Below are 19,136 nucleotides of genomic sequence, written 5' to 3' on the forward strand. Positions count from 1 at the left end.
TCTCGGACTTGGTCATTGGTCTCGCCAAAACTTCTAGTTGGTCTCGACCGAGTACAGCAGGTCAGTCTCAATTCCGTCCTATTCCGAGGTGATCCATTGTTACCAGCAGCGCTGCACAGGCAATAATGTCAGCCGTGCGTTCTTGCTCTCTTCTCTCTGACAGTGTGACACACACCCACACAGGTGCCTCCTCTCTCTCACTTGTCTCATTCGCTCCGGGTTCCCGCAGGTTTCACGCTCACACCAAAAGTGCGTGCACCACTGATCTATATTAGTGGAGCAAACAAGCCACGCTCAGTCTCAAAAAGAGACGGAAGTCAAACAGAGTTACAAGTACCAAAATGAATGTCTTACTGCGCTTAAAAGGTCAAAGACATACAAAATTATGTCAAAATGCCCGTCTTGGCGATTACTCAGATAAAAACAGTCCGTTTTGGATCGTTAAATAGTTAAGAAAGAGAACGTGTGTTGTGTAACAGTATTGGGTCCGTTCATAAACTCTTAAAGGGACAGCAGTCCAATATTCCTGCTGCTGTCTGTCATGTTATTTAAAGAAAAAAGACAAAGAAAATCACTTTCTGCTCTTGACTCAATACTTTTTATAACTTTAATGGTAAGAATATATCTGTATTTAATATTTACAATAAAGAATACAGAAATTAAGGTAACCAATGTAAAATAACACTGGATATGTTATTTTACATTTGATTACTTTAATTTCTATAGCATAGTATTTCTTACCTGAATAAGAACCTACTTAACCTGAAAAACTTAGTTTCATAGCTCTCTATTCTATTTCATTTATTTGTGCTGTTTGTGTAAAATTTTTTTATTTGTTCTTATTTTATGACTTAGTTTTACTTTATATGAAAATAAAACTTTGCATTGAAGAAAAGTACATTTTTCTTTGTATATGCTGTCAATTATAGTTCTTAGAAAGAAAATCAGAATCGGCAAAAATAGGTATCGGCAGATCACACTATCAAAATATCGGAATTCAATTACCCTTTCAAAAATACCGCCACTTGCTTCGTTACTGAATGAATGAATGACTCGATGACTCACTCATTAAGACAGTGACTTACCGCCACCTACTGGTGGTTTTAGTTTAATATTTAAAGGTGCTAAAGAGGATGTTTTGTTTTATACATTTTTGCAATATTACTTGAAACTGTCTTTACTAACTGATAAAAGACTATTTATTAGGTGCACTGAAAGTAATAATATTAATATACATCATCTGTGCATGAGGTAGGGCCTTAAAAACATCAGCCAATCGTTTACACGATCATCGCGTAAACGATTGGCCCTCTGGCTTGTCAATCACTGCCGTGACGTTCCTTGTGAAAGATGTGCGTGGATTGGCTCTCTGGCTTGTCAATCACTGCCGTGACGTTCCTTGTGAGAGACGGGCGCGGCTGCGCTCTCCAGTAACTTTCCACACTCCACAGGCGCCGCATGCAATGTTTTTGTCAGGAGACAGGAGTAACAACTGCAGATTATGAGTTACCTGCGGTGAGTCCGACATAATGAATCCAAAAAACACAACACAGCGAATGCCGGTGGTAAACACTCGTGTTCAAATACTCGTGCACGAGTTTTGGGAGGCATTCCTTTGAAGTGAGCTGTGAGGGAGGGGGGTTGTTCTTACGCATGCGCTCATTTCAAAAACTCACTAACAGTCTTTGGATTCTCAGTCGACGAAAAAAACCTCTCTATCACCTTTAAAAGTATCACTCGTTATAACATCATTGCTTATTTCTCTATTGGACATTTTTAATTTAGAACATTATTTATTTTATAAAGGTATTTATGAAGGTAAAAAAAAAAAAAAAAAAGCACTTTTATTTGCACAATCAGTTTAAGGGGGAAAATATTGTCCCTTAATGGAAAAGGTGTGACTGCAGCAGTCTAAGTGGAAGAGAGGGGGCATGCAGAAACAAGTTAAATGCCTCAGGGGGTATGCTACTGTAAAATGTTTGGGAACCACAGCTGAAGTGAATTTAAAAGCAAGTAGGCAGCTAATATGCACACTTAAATATTAGTTTATTTATCGCAAGTCACCATCATTGCAAAAAAAAAAAAAAAAAAAAAACCCACTGGTTTATTATTTTAGTTACTTTGTAGGCCTACTATGGATTCTTTAGGTAATAAGTAATAAGTTCAAGAATGGGAACATGTCAGTTTTTTTTTTTTTAGTGACACCTGTGTTGCTTGTTATTTTTTTTACATTTTCCATTGGTAGCCCCAAATGTGATTGTTACACAATAATAAAAAAGACTAAAAATGTGAAGTTGCACTTCAGCTTTAAAATGGCATTATTTGATCCTACAGTGTTGCTACTCTGCACATGCTTTTTGATCATTACAAATAATAATGCAAAATGATTATCTTCGAATAGAAGATATGCTGTCTCTCGCATCACATACATTATCAATAGTTATGAACGTGGTCTTGAAGAGGATTCTTTTTTTCTGTTTCTGTCTTGACCGGTTCTTTTGGACTCGTACTTGACTTGGACTCGAACCTCTTTGGACTCGGTCTCGACTAGTCCTTGACTTGGACTTGTCTTGGTCTCGACAAAGGTGGACTTGACTACATCGGACATTTAAACAGATTTTTTATTATGAACATAGGACTGACCTGAAGGAAAATGATAAATCTGAATGCAGGTAATACACTCGCTCAATTGATCTGTTTCTCACAATACTCTTCCACATAATACAGTAAGCTTCAATGAACAATATCAATTGAGAACAAACGGTTTACGGTGCCAAGAGTGGTTGCTAAGGTTGCTGTGTAGTGATACACAGAACCATTGGGTGAAGCGGTCATAGCCGTGTTTTATCGTGAATAAAACTCAGCTATTGATCAGAATCAAGGACAGGAACAAACTGTTTTTTTTTTTTTTATATACATACATACATACATACAGTACGCATACACACTTTATATAGTTTTGATAAGCATAAGATTTTCTTTTAAAAACATCTTGGTAAAAATCCAAAAAAACAACCCCAAACTTTTGAACAATAGTGTTTGTCACAGTAAATGACACTGTTTTTGTACAGAGATGTTGGCAGAATTTGTTTTAGGCCAACAGCAGTTTCCCAGGAGGTGCTGCTCACTGACACACCACTGTCCTTGACTAACCTCCCATTTGCATTCATCGACTCACATGCTTTCTCTCTCTTTGTCCGTCTCTTTCTGTAGGAGCTGGTGGGAAGTAACCCACCGCAGAGGAACTGGAAGGGAATAGCGATTGCACTGCTTGTTATTCTGGTCATCTGCTCTCTGATCGTCACCTCTGTCATTCTGCTGACTCCAGGTAAGCAGCCTGGGAGCAAAGGGCCCGGGGCCATGAGCCTCTAGGCCACCGTACACACACACACACACACATACACACATAATGCTGTTAACAAACCAGAACATTTCAAGTGTCTACACACAGGTGCACAATCCTATTAGAGACACAGCCTCTCATGTTATTGAATCCTGCCAGAACACCTTGAATGTTTTCCAAAACATATTGGCTTGTACTTGGAAGTTTCATTTGGGACATGTGTTCACATATGTAGCACAACCATGCAAACAAAATAAACACTTAGAAGGTTCTGGGGCCCGTTTCAATAAGAAGGTTCAACCAACTCTGACTTAAAACTTGAACTCTGAGTTGACTTACTCTGAAATGGGAAACTCTGAGTTTTCGGTTTCAGAACAGCTGAACTAAGTTAGTTCAATCAACTCTGAGTAGGTTGACTCTGAGTTAAGCATGTGCACCACGACTATGAAAAGCCATGATCAATGGAACTCCGATATTACGATTCACCATGGCAACAGCACATGACAAAAGGACATCTGCATACTTCAGAGTCAATACAAGTTTAATTCTTACGATTGTTATTATATCAGAGGTGAAAACTGGCAGAACGGTAGGTTATTAATCTAATATTCATTTTCATGGTATCCCACGGGCAAAAAATAAAATAAAATAAATAATAGTTTTTTTAAGTTTTCTTACTTTGCAAATTCTTTGCAATAAGTGTAAATACTTATTAGATGTTACTTATACTTTATACTGGCAGATACATACTATTTGCACCTCAGTATTGTTGTACATTAACAGGATGCAATAAAAACAACAGAGTGTAAATTATTATTAAATTATTATTATGTAAGAAATTATAAATACTTTTAGCATTATTATACTTTACTTCCACTTTTAGAACATTTTCTTCATTTTAATTGAAAATAAATGCCTTTCTGATGTGTGATGAGAGAAGAGCGAGCTCAGCAGAAGGCGAATTTGAACCCAGTCAATCACAAGAGGTCAATTACAAGAGAAATGCTAAGTAGCTATTAGCTTATTCTAAAAGTGCTACAAACAACATATTTCTGCCTCATCATATGACCAAAATCCACATTAGATTGCAATCAAAAGTTATTACAAACACTCAGTGGAAGTTGACAGTGAGTAAAAGCATAGTGTTAATATCATAAATTTCCATGTGTAGCTTGATGCTAATTGTAGCTATAATTCACCTGTTACCCTGATACGATTATATGTCTTGATGTATGTTGTCAAAATAATTCATGTAAGGTTGTAAGAAAATGTTTTGTTTTATTTTCTATAAAGGCTTTTGATAATAGATGTGTGTAATGTATGTCAAGACCGAAGGGATGAGGATGGGCAAGACATGTAAGCAAGACATGGGATCAAAACCTTTCTTCAAAGTTGTCCTAAAACCTTCTTCTTAGGACAGCTTAGTTCTTAGGACAACTTTGATGAACTTTTTTGATTCAATGTTGACTACTGTAGATTGCTGCCTAGGTGACATCACGTGCTCACGCTAGTTGTGAAGATTACAAAAATGAATCTAGGAATGATTTGAAAGATTTCACTCGTGACAGGAGTAAGGAGTGCTGACTGACAAGACAATGGCAGAGGATTCAAGTATTTGTTTTGTTCAAAGAAAGGGAAAAAACTGATACATGTTCTTGTAAGATGTGTGGTCAGTACCGCCGTGCGAATGCAAAAGGGAAAGCAAAAAGCGAGCATGCTTTCAAAAGCTATTTCGAAGTTATGTGCTCAATGAACTGAAACGCTTCAGCACAACCATCTTCACTGAGTGATTCTGCAATTTCACCACTTAAACAGTCATTTGGCTACTAAATGTTGCATATTTTAGGAGACCTTGGTACCCGCATTGAGTCAAATGCAGATTATGCATCTGAATGAAAACAGATCATTACAGTATGGTATTTCAGAGTTGCCTTGTTTTGTTGTAAAATTATGTGTGTGTGTTTGTTTGTTTGTTTATTTACTTGTGCTTAGAATTAAGTGTTCTCAATTTTGGTCACTTTATTTTACAGTGCCCTTGTGGCAGTGCAATTACACAAGTACTGTGTAATATTAGGGTGTACTCACACTAGGCATGGTTGCCTTGAACCGAGCCCGAGCGTGATTGTCCCCCCTCCCCTCTCCCCCGCTGGCCTGCACTCACACTGCACTTAACGTTCCAGGCCGGAGCACGCTTACATCATGAACGATGCAACTTTTTGAATGGAAGAGAGCGCTCACACTTGTCAAACAAACCGGGCTTTGAGGGTCAAACGGTCACCGCCGCTCCATATTTAAAGAGTACGCGCGATCACTGAAAGTGAAAGTAAACGCGCGCGCGCACGCGCATTCAAACGCGATTTCAGTACCCCGCATTTTGAAAGCGGCTCGCTGATTCATGCAAATATCTCTCAATATGAAAGCTATTTTAGGCTGGGCAGTGTAGTTGTAACCATCTCTTAGCTCTGTATCAAAGAAAAAGTTGGTCTTATTTGCACTTTGAATATTGAGAGGGTGCGATTATGGTTGCACTTATTGTAAAGTGTTACTATAAAAAACGAATAACAGTTTTCTCTTAATCTTATTAAGCACAAACAGTAAGGTTTCATTTGTTAACATTAGTTAATGCACTGTGAACTATCATCAACTAACAATGAATGACTTTTTATTAACTAACATAAACAAAGATTAATAAATACTGTATATATTGCTCATTGTTAGTTGATGTTGGTTAATAAAATTAATGTTAATAAATGAGACCTTATTGTAAAGTGTTACCATTTTTATTTATACTGTTTTATTTCTATAATCAGTTTGTGGAAAGGAGTTCAGTTAGGAGGTCAAAAGTTGTAGAAGCTCATAAATCATGTACAGTAAGGTCTGAAGAGACTGAAATCATACAGAAGAGAAGTCAGTCATTTGAGTTAGTGGCAAAACCTTTTACAGTACTTGAGTATTGTTATCTTTTACTGCATATGATAATTCATACTCAGAAAGTAGAACTGAATGATATTCATTATAAGATGATTAGTTAAAACATTTCAAATACACCTGCAGAATATTTTTTCTAGTCATGTATTTCGCCATAGAGGATTTCTTAAAAATAGTGTGTAAAAATCTTGTCTTGTCTCGTCTCGTGAACTCAATCTCGAGTCTCGTCTCGTCTCGTGAGATACCCGTTTCGTCACACCCCTAAAGGACACTATAAAATAAAGTGTTATTTTTGATCCACAGACAAAAATCTGCTAGAATGTAAGGAACCCCCCGTCGGCCCAAAAACGGATTGTCTTTTCAGCGCCCCTGTGAAGTTCACTCAATTTTTTGAATTTAGTTTCAATTTTACTTTAGCTGCTCGTTTAATCAGACTCTAATTTCAAATGATTATTACTCTTAGATTGTGTTTCTAATTAGAAATGAATCATTGGTTATGTATTAATTTAGATATTTGATTATTCTGGGTATCCCGTACTTTCAATTATTTGTTCATTACGGACCCGATATCACTTAGAGTCACACGCCCCGGGTTTGCACGGATCTTACGACACAAATCCATCGGTTTCTGATTCTTAGTCAGAGGGTGCAGAGTTTACTAATGCATTTGAGTCGAACCGCCACGTGCTTGTTCATACAAAAACACAGTTTTTCTTAGTTACGATATTGCAACTTGCTAAGTCAGTGATAGACAAAATTGCATACATGAGTGAGGAGAGTTTGGGCAAGGCAGTGTCCTATTTCTTTGAGATCTTCTCCTCAGATGAATTTTATTGCTTTCTTGCAGGTCTTACAGATAGGTTGTATTTTTCTTCTCTGCCATTGAAATAGTACTAAAAGAAACATCCAAACTCTACAGAACGGGATTAAGCCCTCAGCAGTGGAGGAAGTACCATATTTAACTGCAGTTTGTACGTGGCCACTGAAGCCTGTTACTGGGCAATATAAATCTCAGCATTCCCTTGCTCTCTGAGAGCCATTAAAATCTCCCAGCCGTGCTTTAATTAGTGTGCTGTGAATGCTGGTTTTGCCTACATTAAGCTAGCAGGTTCAGTCTTTGAGAAACTAATTGAGTATTTTGTCTGTAGTTCTGTGTTGTTTCATACATTTACCTATTTCACTAATAATAAGCTCAGTGTAGAATATTTTAATGGGAGGCACAGATTGAGTTGAGGCACTGCTTGATTTGCTTTATGCTTTTGAGCGTGTGTGTGTGTGTATGTGGTTTGGCTATACTTGTGAGGGCCACATGTCCTCACTTATATAGTGAAATATTATGACAACCAACTAGTGAGGTCATTTTATTGTGGGTCATGTGGGTGTGTGTGAGTGTGTTGTCACATCCTCTTCTGTCCGTTTGGAAACCTTGTCTAGCTGCAGTCTTTTGCTTCACGTCTGTGCTCTATCTAAACTAGAGCAGGGGACAGTTCAGGCAGTAAGGCTAATAGAGCAGAGAGAATGAGCGCAGGCAGTAGAGACCGAGCAGGTGGCGTCTCTAGCTTGAGTCCTGACGCCACTCCAAAACTGCAGGACAGGACATTGGACAGGTCTCAAAGATCTCTACAGACTCCTGCCTGTAAACCAGGTCACTTATATAACTGCACCTGATTTATCCTAGGCATATTGCAAATAATCCTATTCTTGATGTCAACATGACACCATTCGCACCCCATTTTATTTGCGCAATGTGACATTTCAGAGTGAAACAGGATGTTACAACATGTAGGGTGGGATTTTATGTATGAGTAACTGATTATTAGAAGTGGTCTCTAAATAACGGGGGATTTGATGAGGAATGGTGAATTTTGCTGAAAAAAATATATGCTGCAGAAGTGGAAAAAGTTTTGAAGTTTAATTTTAAAATTTAAGGGATAGTTCACCCAAAAATGAAAATTTTATGTTTATCTACTTACCCCCAGCGCGTCCAAGATGTAGGTGACTTTGTTTCTTCGGTAGAACACAAATGATGATTTTTAACTCCAACCGCTGCCGTCTGTCAGTCAAATAATGTGAGTGAATGGGAACTCGAACAATAAGAGTCGAAAAAACTTGCATAGACAAATTCAAATTAAACCCTGTGGCTCGTGACGACACATTGATGTCCTAAGACACGAAACGATCAGTTTGTGCGAGAAACCGGACAGTATTTATTATATTTTTTACCTTTAAAACACCACTGTGTCCAACTGCGTTCAGCATTTGCTTAGTGAGGTCTGATCGCGCTCTGACAATGGTAGTGATGTCTCGCACTCATTGAAGTATAAGCGCGAGACATCACTGCCGTTGTCAGAGCGCGATCAGACCTCACTAAGCGGTTTAATTTGAATTTGTCTATGTAAAGTTTTTTCGACTCTTATTGTTCGAGTTCCCATTCACTCACATTATTTGACTGACAGACGGCAGCGGTTGGAGTTAAAAATCATCATTTATGTTCTACTGAAGAAACAAAGTCACCTACATCTTGGATGCGCTGGGGTAAGCAGATAAACATCAAATTTTCATTTTTGGGTGAACTATCCCTTTAAAAAGACAAACTTTTTTTTTTTTTAATTAATGTGCATGATAAATCATATAGAAGACCAGGAAACATTAAAGGGTTAGTTCACCCAAAAATGAAAATTCTGTCATTAATTATGTCGTTCCACACCCGTAAGACCTTCGTTCATCTTCGGAACACAAATTAAGATATTTTTGATAAAATCCGATGGCTCAGTGAGGCCTCAATTGACAGCAAGATAATTAACAGTTTCAGATGCCCAGAAAGCTACTAAAGACATATATTTAAAACTACAGTGGTTCAACCTTAATATTAGCGACGAGAATACTTTTTGTGCAGCAAAAAAAAAAAAAGACTTTATTCAACAATATCTAGTGATGTGCGATTTCAAAACACCGCTTCATGAAGCTTCGAATCTTTACAAATATTTTGTTTCAAATCAGTGGTTCGGAGCGTGAAAGTCACTTGATTTCAGTAAACGAGGCTTCGTTATGTCATAAGTGTTTCGAAATTTCAATGGTTCACGTGGCAGTTTGATACACGCTCCGAACCACTGATTGAAACTAAAGATTTGTAAAGCTTCGAAGCTTCATAAAGCAGTGTTTTGAAATCACCCATCACAAACACAAAAATTTGGCACACAAAAAGTGTTCTCGTCGCTTCGTAACATTAAGGTTTTACCACTGTAGTCACATGAACTGTTCTTTAGTACCTTTTTGGGCGTTTGAAAGTGTAAATGAACTTGCTGTCAAAGTCATGCCTCTCAGATTTCATCAAAAATATCTTAATTTGTGTTCTGAAGATGAACAAAGGTCTTACGGGTGTGGAATGACATGAGGGTGAGTACTTAATGAAAGAATTTTCAGTTTTAGGTAAACTTACTCTTTAATAAAGCAGTAAATATGGTCATTTATGATATATATTTTGGCAAGGATACATTAAATTGATCAAAAGTTACAGTGAAGATGTTTATAAATTTGACAAAAGATTCTATTTAGAAAAAAACGTATTCAAAAATCCAGAAAAAAATATGATTGTGATTTTTTTTTTTTTTTTTTTTTTTTTTTTTAATCCATTGCAATTGTTCTATCGGGACCAGCAAACTAGTGTATCTGAGAGTTTTCTGGCCAGAAATATTAAATTGTTCTGTTCTGTATACATCTGACATGATGTTTGAGGTAAACTTAAGAAAGATATTTTGTCAGGGGACATTTTCATCTGCTATTTTTATTTAAATAATTATTTTTATAATATATTATATTTTTGTTCTACAATTATTTATTTATTATATTTATGTTGTCGAGAAATCTATAACCTCCTACAATTTACAGAACCTTTTTTCCAAAGATAATTTCAACTTTATAAACATTGCCCATCTCTCAAGTCCCAGGAGGAGGTCATGGTAATAGAGCTCCTGTCAGTTCATCCTCCTCCCCTCTGCTCCGCTGATGAACAGTTCAGTGTTATCCACACTGCCAGATACAAAATGCTCCTGACACCCCACCACACTCCATCAATGATGTTACTCTGGATTTCCTCTTGCCCGAGTGTTTTTTCTCAATCTCTGCACTTGTCTCGCTGTGACACGTCCTCTCTTTCATGTAATGGATAGGTTGATATGATGGAGCTCGATCAGTGCTTTGACTGGAAAACTGGGTCAGGTCTTCTTTTATCTCAGCTTTATTATTATGTTTTTAGAGGAAACATTTCTCACTGTTGGCTGACGCTTGACTGACACGAATGACAGCTAATTGGACATGTCAGAGGCGCTCATCTCTCCGAGGGTTTGTGATGGAAACTCCTTTTTCTCCTGGAAGGACTACTTTTTCCGCACAAATCTCTCAGGAAGTGTTGCGCTCCGTGGCACCATAGCAGGGGGTCTGTCAGATAACCTTCCCAGAGTTATTTTCGCCTCTCTGTCCTGTTGTTACAGAAATTGCACTTTTCTTGTGCGTAGAGATCAGCCAAGTCACCTTCCGACTCTCCAGGAATTTTTCAGTGCGATTGCCAGAGGAATTTTTCCACCAAAAAAATGTCTTTTAAATGCCTTTTAAATATTTTGCTGATATCTAAGCTGACAGCAGTGAATTGGGTCAGTTACACCAGCCTCTCTCATGAATACTAACAATGTCAGAGTACATAGACAATCCTGTGTGCATGTCTTTTAAAGCACAAGATTCAATGAAAACATTGTCAATGCATCAAAAATACAGATGTCCTTTAATAATGTTCTTCCCTCAGCAGTCACGTTGCATTTTCACACCAGAAAATGATAAAAATAACACTCTCTTCTTCTGCTCCAAGTCAATGAAGCAGCATATATTAAGAAAAATAATGAATCATACACTGAACCGGAAGGTCTTCATTTCCTTTTAATCGTTTCATTAACTTTGGGCCAAAGGGCTGACAAGTGAAATCCACATGTCTGTCAAACAAAGAGCAGTGCATATGAAATCAGCAGTATGTTAGGCCTACAGTCTTACAGATAACACTGATCTTCTTAACCAACAAAAGTTCCTTTCATTCAGCCGTTCTGACTTTGAAGTGGAGATCATCTCCCATTTCTGCAGCTTATGAAACTCTTGCTGCTCTTTAATTAATGCCTGTGATTGTCCTCATTTTCTTATTTGTTCAGTTACATGGTCCCTATTTTCGCCATTTTCTTGGCAGTGGATTTTTTGGGAGAGGTTCTTCACCTCTCTAATATTATGCAAAGTCATTCATACAGAAATTTTCACATATTAACACCCCTTACACAGAAAGCTAAAAACACATCTCCCCAGATGCAGGATATGTGCAAAATAGCATACTGCACACTAGGGATGCACTGATCCGATATTCAGTATCAGTACTGGTTCCGATACTGCAAGTTTTTGCCGGATTGGGTATCAGTCAGACAGACTGATCCGAAAGTGATACTGTGCGTATTTATGTTTGTTACTGTTAAGCTCCACAAAAGGCAAAAATGCATTATTAAGAATGCATTATTAAATGTTTTTGTGCACTAAATTCCAAGTCTTCCGAAGTCATAGTTCACTAAAACTCTTCCTCCGCTGTGGCTGTCAGTCATTCTCCATTCAATATTCAAATAGTGTGTCGTGTTTGGTTACAACGGTCAGCATGTTAAAATTCTCTCCGAGATGATTAATTATTCCCATAATTATACTTGATCTATAGATTAAAGGTAGTGATCAGTTTCAGTTACCTCTTGAAGCCGAACTTCGACACTGCGTCTTGGTGTTAAAACTATGGAGAACGTCATCAGCATGACCGGTGTCTGAAGCATGTGTAACCTCACGTCATTACTCGTCGACAGATGACAGTCCATGACGCCACAAACGAAGTGCCCGTGAGTATGAAAGGGTGCCTGTATTACACGTCATCAGCTTTTTTTTTGTCTTCAGGAGCCATTTTGTTTGTAGAGTGCGGAATAGAGAACGATATGGAATATGGATAAACCAAGCAGCAATTGCTTTAGAAAGGAGTTTATTGCTGTTTCTAAATTATGTGATATTCGCTCCCATGTGTCTGTTAGATCACTGGAGTAGAGAGGACTTTGAATTTGCATCATTACTATTTGTATTACTAAGTGTTAACATTTTACCAGATTTAGCACTACACTTATGTTCACTTTTATTTATTTTTTCCTACTAAATTATATATTTAACTTAATGTTTAGATTTTAGAAAATTACTGTGCATCAAAGAATTTTCTAGAAATACTTGGCTGTTGACTTTTCCACTCACCTAGTAATAACAAATATATAATGAAGTAGTGTGTATTTAGTAGATTGTGTAAAAGATTGATCAAGACAAAAACAGCACTGGTATTGAAGCAGTTTATGTATTTTAACTTAACTGAGCTTTGTTTTTTGGGTTTGCATGATTATCCTGCCCTTTAGAGTGCAATATACTCAGTCTGCATCCCGATTTGCACTATCCATAATATATAGCCAATGTGACTAGTATGATTGCCTTCAAAATCATAATGTGAATGGTAAATGAATGTGAATGGTTTCTTCATTCCTATACACTGGAGCACTTGACTGCTCTTCTGCAACAATAAAGTCCTTTTACTGAGTTTTGTGCTCTAAATGGATTCTTATGGCAGTGTATTTCGTAGATGTTGTGTTTACAGTGATGAATATTTATCTAGCTGCAATGGTGGGCAGCTCAGCTTTAACAGTGCACAGTCCAGGCACGCTGCAGACTCTCTATTGCAGGCAGCCAGGCGGAGAACTTCCAGCTGGGCTCATTTCTCCTTTTTGCACCATGAAAGAAAATCAGCCCTCAGCTGTCAGCTCTAACATAGACACACCAGCGGGGCATAAGACTTGAATGCGCGTCCAAGACATTTCTTTTGTTTTCGCTCTTTGAAACTCACTTGACTGAACTCATTGACATAGATTATTATATTTTGTTTGCCTAATAGATGACTGTTTATGTAATGTGTAATAAGTTATTTTTTTCTGCTCACATTTAAATGTTTCATAGTATCAGCCTCAGGCGACTTTTCCACGGACCGCTCGTGGACTGCCTGATGCATATTGCACACAAAAAAAGGTGGCTCCTATCAGATTGCCTGGCTTTTATGCAATTTCTGATGCAGTTTTTATCAGCCCACCGGGAAACAAATTCATGTTTATAAATTTAAGGTTTTTGGCTTTTATTAAAAAGGACAGTGTAGAAATTGCTGGGGGAGAGAGCTGGAGAGTCATACATTTAATAGTCATGCAGGAGTCATCTCTATTATATAATTTTAAGTACCCTTTCGCAGTGGAACTTTGATGCTGCGTCTTCTTGTTGATACTATGGGGAACACCATCAGCGTGACCGGTGTCTGAGGCATGTGTAACCTCACGCTAATATTCACTGGAGAGAGTGCTAAAGTTCCACACGTCGCATTATGGTGGAAAATGTAGAAATTATTATTCTTTCTAAATGTGATGCAAACATACTGTCCTGTGACTACAAATGTGCCCTCTTTCTTTTGTGAAATAACAGAAAAATACTACTTTATTTCTGTGACTAATCGTAAAAATTATTGTAAAAATGTGGTAAAATATTGATGCTTGGGATTTAAATATTTAAGTACACTGCGTTCCAAATTATTATGCAATTGACATATCAGTAAGATTTCAGTACAATAAACATTCAGATTTTAGTTTTTCTAAGAAAATGTTTGTTTGTTTATTTATCCGTGTCTTTTTAGATAACTGGTATCAATCTCAGACAAAATAATTTGCCAGATCTATGGAAACCCTACTTAGAGGTTGTTCCACATTATTAAGCAAGTCACAGTTCTCATGCAATATGGGGAGGAAGAAAGATCTTTCTGAAGATGAAAAGCATGAAATGGTGCAATGTTGTGCAAAAGGCATGAAAACAACTAATATTGTGTGAAACTGAATGGAGATTATGGAATTATCATAAGATTTGTGAGTGATTTAGAGAACAGCAGAACTCGGTCAGATAAAGGCTTATTAATGAAAGTTCCTATCAAAAAAAATTATTGTATTAAAAGGGCAGCTATAAAAAAAGCCAGTGTTGAGCAGCAAACAGGTATTTGTAGCTGCTGGTGTCTCTGGAGTCTCAAGAAGCTCTCCATGCAGGCTGGCAGTTGTGCGTAAAGATGCATTTCAGCCACTCCAAACCAAACCTCACAAAGAGAAACATTTACAGTGATTTTAGAAATAAATTTTCAAACAGTTTTATTGCTGTGGTGTTTTTTTGCAGCATGGGATTGTGCATAGTGCATTGTACAATAGTGCATTGTACTATGCACTATCCTCCTTTTTATACCATAGCTGAAAATGGCCAGTTATGAGCTCCACATATCTTGCAAAAGTCATTTTAATACCCTCCATCTCATTTCCCAGTATTCCAGCCCAAATCATCACCCACCAGCTCCTTGCTGATGTCACAGTCTTGTTGGAACGTGGTGGCCATTCACCAACCATCCAGAAATCCATCCATTTAGACCATCCATTGTAGTACAGCATTAGTCAGTGAATTAATCTATTCAAAAATTAGTCTTCATGTATTTCTACACCCACTGTAAATGTTTCTCTTTGTGAGGTTTGGTTTGGAGTGGCTGAAATGCATCTTTACGCACAACTGCCAGCCTGCATGGAGAGCTTCTTGAGACTCCAGAGACACCAGCAGCTTAAAATACCTGTTTGCTGCTCAACACTGGCTTTTTTATAGCTGCCCTTTTAATACAATACATTTTTTGACAGGAACTTTCATTAATAAACCTTTATCTGACCGAGTTCTGCTATGCTCTAAATCACTCACAAATCTTATGATAATTCAATAATCTCCATTCAGTTTCACACAATATTAGTTGTTTTCATGCCTTTTGCACAACATTGCACCATTTCATGCTTTTCATCTTCAGAAAGATCTTTCTTCCTCCCCATATTGCATGAGAACTGTGACTTGCTTAATAATGTGGAACAACCTCTAAATAGGGTTTCCATAGACCTGGCAAATTATTTTGTCTGAGATTGATACCAGTTATCTAAAAAGACATGGATAAATAAACAAACAAACATTTTCTTAGAAAAACTAAAATCTGAATGTTTATTATACAGAAATCTTACTGATATGTCACTTGCATAATAATTTGGAACGCAGTGTAAACAACAAAAATGGCAGCAAACAGCCGCTTTATTCATGTTTTGCGATCTCGCTATATTTTTTAGTGATTTCTTTCTGATTATTTTCCTTATAAAACTTCCATTTGTTGGTGAAATTATGGATTTGTGTGACGTTATTCCAGCGAGGCATATACACATGTTTTAGTGAAGGGCTGCAGAGCTTCTGGCTCGATGGTGGAAACACAGTGTGGTTTTGGGCTCGGTGCTACAGGTCCGAGGCTATTAGCCCAGCCCGGCCAACTGAAAGCCCTGGCTCGCACTGGCCTGACAGTGTAAAAGCGACTCTACAGATCTTAGCCAGAGTCAAATGCGTGTCAACCCTAGGTGACCTGCAATAATTGTAGTGTGAACACAATATTTGCGAGTAGACACTGAAAATTCCAAAATAAAAAGTGCACATTAAATTCCAGGATAATTTAATTAATTTTTTTGATTAATTAATAACTTAAAAAGTGTGTAATTTTGGATACTTCATGCACTTGGAAGTGCAGTTGCCACATTTAAGGCCTATTTTAGTTGGTTGCTGCTATAGGCCACCCAATGCACCAATAGTCTGTTTAGATCGAATCTGTTACATGTTGGATATAGTCTGTGATTCAGATATGGAAATTTATTTTTTAGGTGACCGAAATATTGATTGGAGTTTGAATAATTGCTCATTGAAAAATAAGTTGCATTTTATAGCCGATACTTGCAATTTGTCACAACTGGTCACAAAGCCAACAAGAATTTTTTGTAATGCTGATGGGACAAAAACGGAAACATGCATATATTTACTTTTTACTAATGCTACAGATTTGTGTTCAGAAGCAATCTCAATTTGTGTTGGCTGTAGTGATCATAATTTAATCGCAATTAACAGAAAAGGCAAAATCCTCAAACCTGGTCAGAAGATAATAATCAAACGGATTTTTAAAAAAACTTCAATGAGGCTAGTTATTGTGCTGATATTGAGTGGTCACAAGTCTTAAGGGAAGCAGATCCTGATTTAGCTTTGGAGGTTTTTACAAATTTATTAATGCCAATTGTTGACAAACATGCCCCATTAAGACGAATGACAGTAAGAAATATTGCTTGTCCATGGTTAGATGCTGAACTTAAAGAATATATGAGGAAAAGAGATAAATTAAAGTTAGAAGCAAGCTTATCAGGGGATAATGGATTATGGGAAAGGTACAAGCAATTAAGAAATTTTGTTACAAAGTTAAACAGAACAAAAAAGAAGAACTATTATGAACATAAATTTGAGGAACTAAAATTAAACAGGAATAAATTATGGAATACATTAAACCAATTAACAGGGCGGAGAGATAAATCTGTACCAACATGAACCATAAACCTGCTGATATAGCTAATTATTTAGGAGATTACTTTATAAAGAAAGTCCAGAATTTAACACATAGATATGATTTCACAGGAATACCTTGATTTATCTTTAAAGACAATTAAAGATACAATCATGCTTAATAAATCATGTACATTTAAATTCGACAGAGTAAGTCTTACTGTAGTAGAAAACATATTAAAGTTAATGAAAGATAAACCTTCTGGTGTTGATGAATTGGATGTCAAGCTATTAAAGATGGTTGCTGATGTGATTACTATGCCCATATGTTATATTATTAATTTAAGTTTAGAAAAATGTTTTTTTTTCCTGCTAACTGGAAAAAAAGCTAAAATTGTGCCTCTTCCTAAAAACAAAAGGGAACATTTCTCTGGGAAAAAATAGCAGACCTGTAAGTATCCTGCCAATTTTGAGTAAGATTACGGAGAAAATAGTCTATGATCAAATTAATTTGTATTTCTCTAAAAACGGGTTAAATTCTCTTTATCAACATGCTTATAAGAAAGGGCACTCTACAACGACAGCCTTAGTTCAGATGACGGATGATTGGTTGCATGAAATTGATGATAGAAAATTAGTTGTACTGTAATGTTAGATCTGAGTGCAGCATTTGATTTAATTGATTATGATCTATTATTGAAAAAATTAAGTTGTTATGGATTTGAAAAGTGTGCAATCCAATGGATTTATAGCTATCTTACTAATAGGGAGTTTAATGTACTGTTTAATGGTAGTTATTCCGAGACAAAGGTTCTGCGTTGTGGGGTGCCTCAAGGGAGTTGCCTCGGACCACTGTTATTTTCTATTTTCATTAATGATCTGTCTTTGGATCATAGAAAATAAGTTAATTTTTAATGTTGCGAAGAGTAAATGTATGATGTTAGGATCTAATCAACTTTTAAAAGATTCCCCTGCTCTGAACTTGTCAGTTGGTGGTTAAATCATTGAACAAGTGGCTGAGGCCAAATTGCTCGGCGTGATTGTGGACAGCAGGTTGACCTGGAACGCTCAGATAAAACTAATATTGAATAAAATGGGCAGGAGTATGGCTGTAGTTCGCCATTGCAGGAAATGCATACAGATTCGCATACAGAAAACTTTGATGGAATCAGTAGTTTTGTGTCATCTGGACTATTGTTCCATCATTTGGGCTGCAACTACAGAGAATAATTTAAACAGATTACAGATTGCACAAAATAAAGCTTTTCGGCTTGTCCTAAACTGTGCTTTTAGAACAAGTATTAGGGACATGCACAATCAGTTAGCATGGCTTCATGTAAGAAGTCAAGTCAAGTCACCTTTATTTATATAGCGCTTTTTACAATGCAGATTGTATCAAAGCAGCTTTACATTGATAACATAATTTTTGCTGCACATCAGCTCTTCAAGAATAGTGTCAATGCAGGCAGATCAAAGCACTGTTGAATAAATGTCAAGAATACTGTTGAATATCAAATGTCAAGTCAAATGTCAAGTGTCCCCAACTAAGCAAGCCAAAGGCGACAGCGGCAAGGAACCCAAACTCCAACAGGTGACATCAGGTGGCAAACAAGTGGCAAATAGGTGTTAAAATGGAGAAAAAAAAACCTTGGGAGAAACCAGGCTTAGTCGTGGGGCCAGTTCTCCTCTGGTGAACAGTGCTTTGTTACGAATCAGGTTGCTATCATAAATCTGATAGGATTGCAACATTCAAAGTATTTATTTCAGTTCCATCCAGTTGAGGATCGTATTCATCACGCCGTTATGGACGGTTTGTTGAGGAACTGTGCCACTGGCTGTTGTGTCGATGAGGCCTTCACAATGGATGATCTAGTCAACTCGATCTCTGCTGATACTTCAGGGCTGCGTTGTGGTCGTGTCCAGTTGAGGATCGTGTTCATCATGCCGGTATGGTCGGTTTGTTGAGGAACTGTGGCACTGGCTGTCGTGTTGATGATGTCTTCACAATGGATGATCTAGTCGACTCGATCTCTGCTGATACTTCAGGGCTGCGTTGTGGTCGTGTCCAGTTGAGGATCGTGTTCATCATGCCGGTATGGTCGGTTTGATGAGGAACTGTGGCACTGGCTGTCGTGTTGATGATGTCTTCACAATGGATGATCTAGTCGACTCGATCTCTGCTGATACTTCAGGGCTGCGTTGTGGTCGTGTCCAGTTGAGGATCGTGTTCATCATGCCGGTATGGTCGGTTTGTTGAGGAACTGTGGCACTGGCTGTCGTGTTGATGATGTCTTCACAATGGATGATCTAGTCGACTCGATCTCTGCTGATACTTCAGGGCTGCGTTGTGGTCGTGTCCAGT

General features: G+C 37.4%; 1 protein-coding gene across 1 annotated transcript in view; it reads left to right on the forward strand.

Moving 5' to 3' along the window:
* The window catches only part of dpp6a (dipeptidyl-peptidase 6a), a 380,416-nt gene that overhangs the window by 220,356 nt on the left and 140,924 nt on the right, over positions 1-19,136 (forward strand). Inside the window, 1 exon segment of the mRNA XM_048173881.1 lies at positions 3,214-3,328. Coding sequence (XP_048029838.1) covers positions 3,214-3,328 — 115 coding nt within the window.

Source organism: Megalobrama amblycephala, linkage group LG22, assembly GCF_018812025.1.
Source record: "Megalobrama amblycephala isolate DHTTF-2021 linkage group LG22, ASM1881202v1, whole genome shotgun sequence".
NCBI classification, from domain to species: Eukaryota; Metazoa; Chordata; class Actinopteri; order Cypriniformes; family Xenocyprididae; genus Megalobrama; species Megalobrama amblycephala.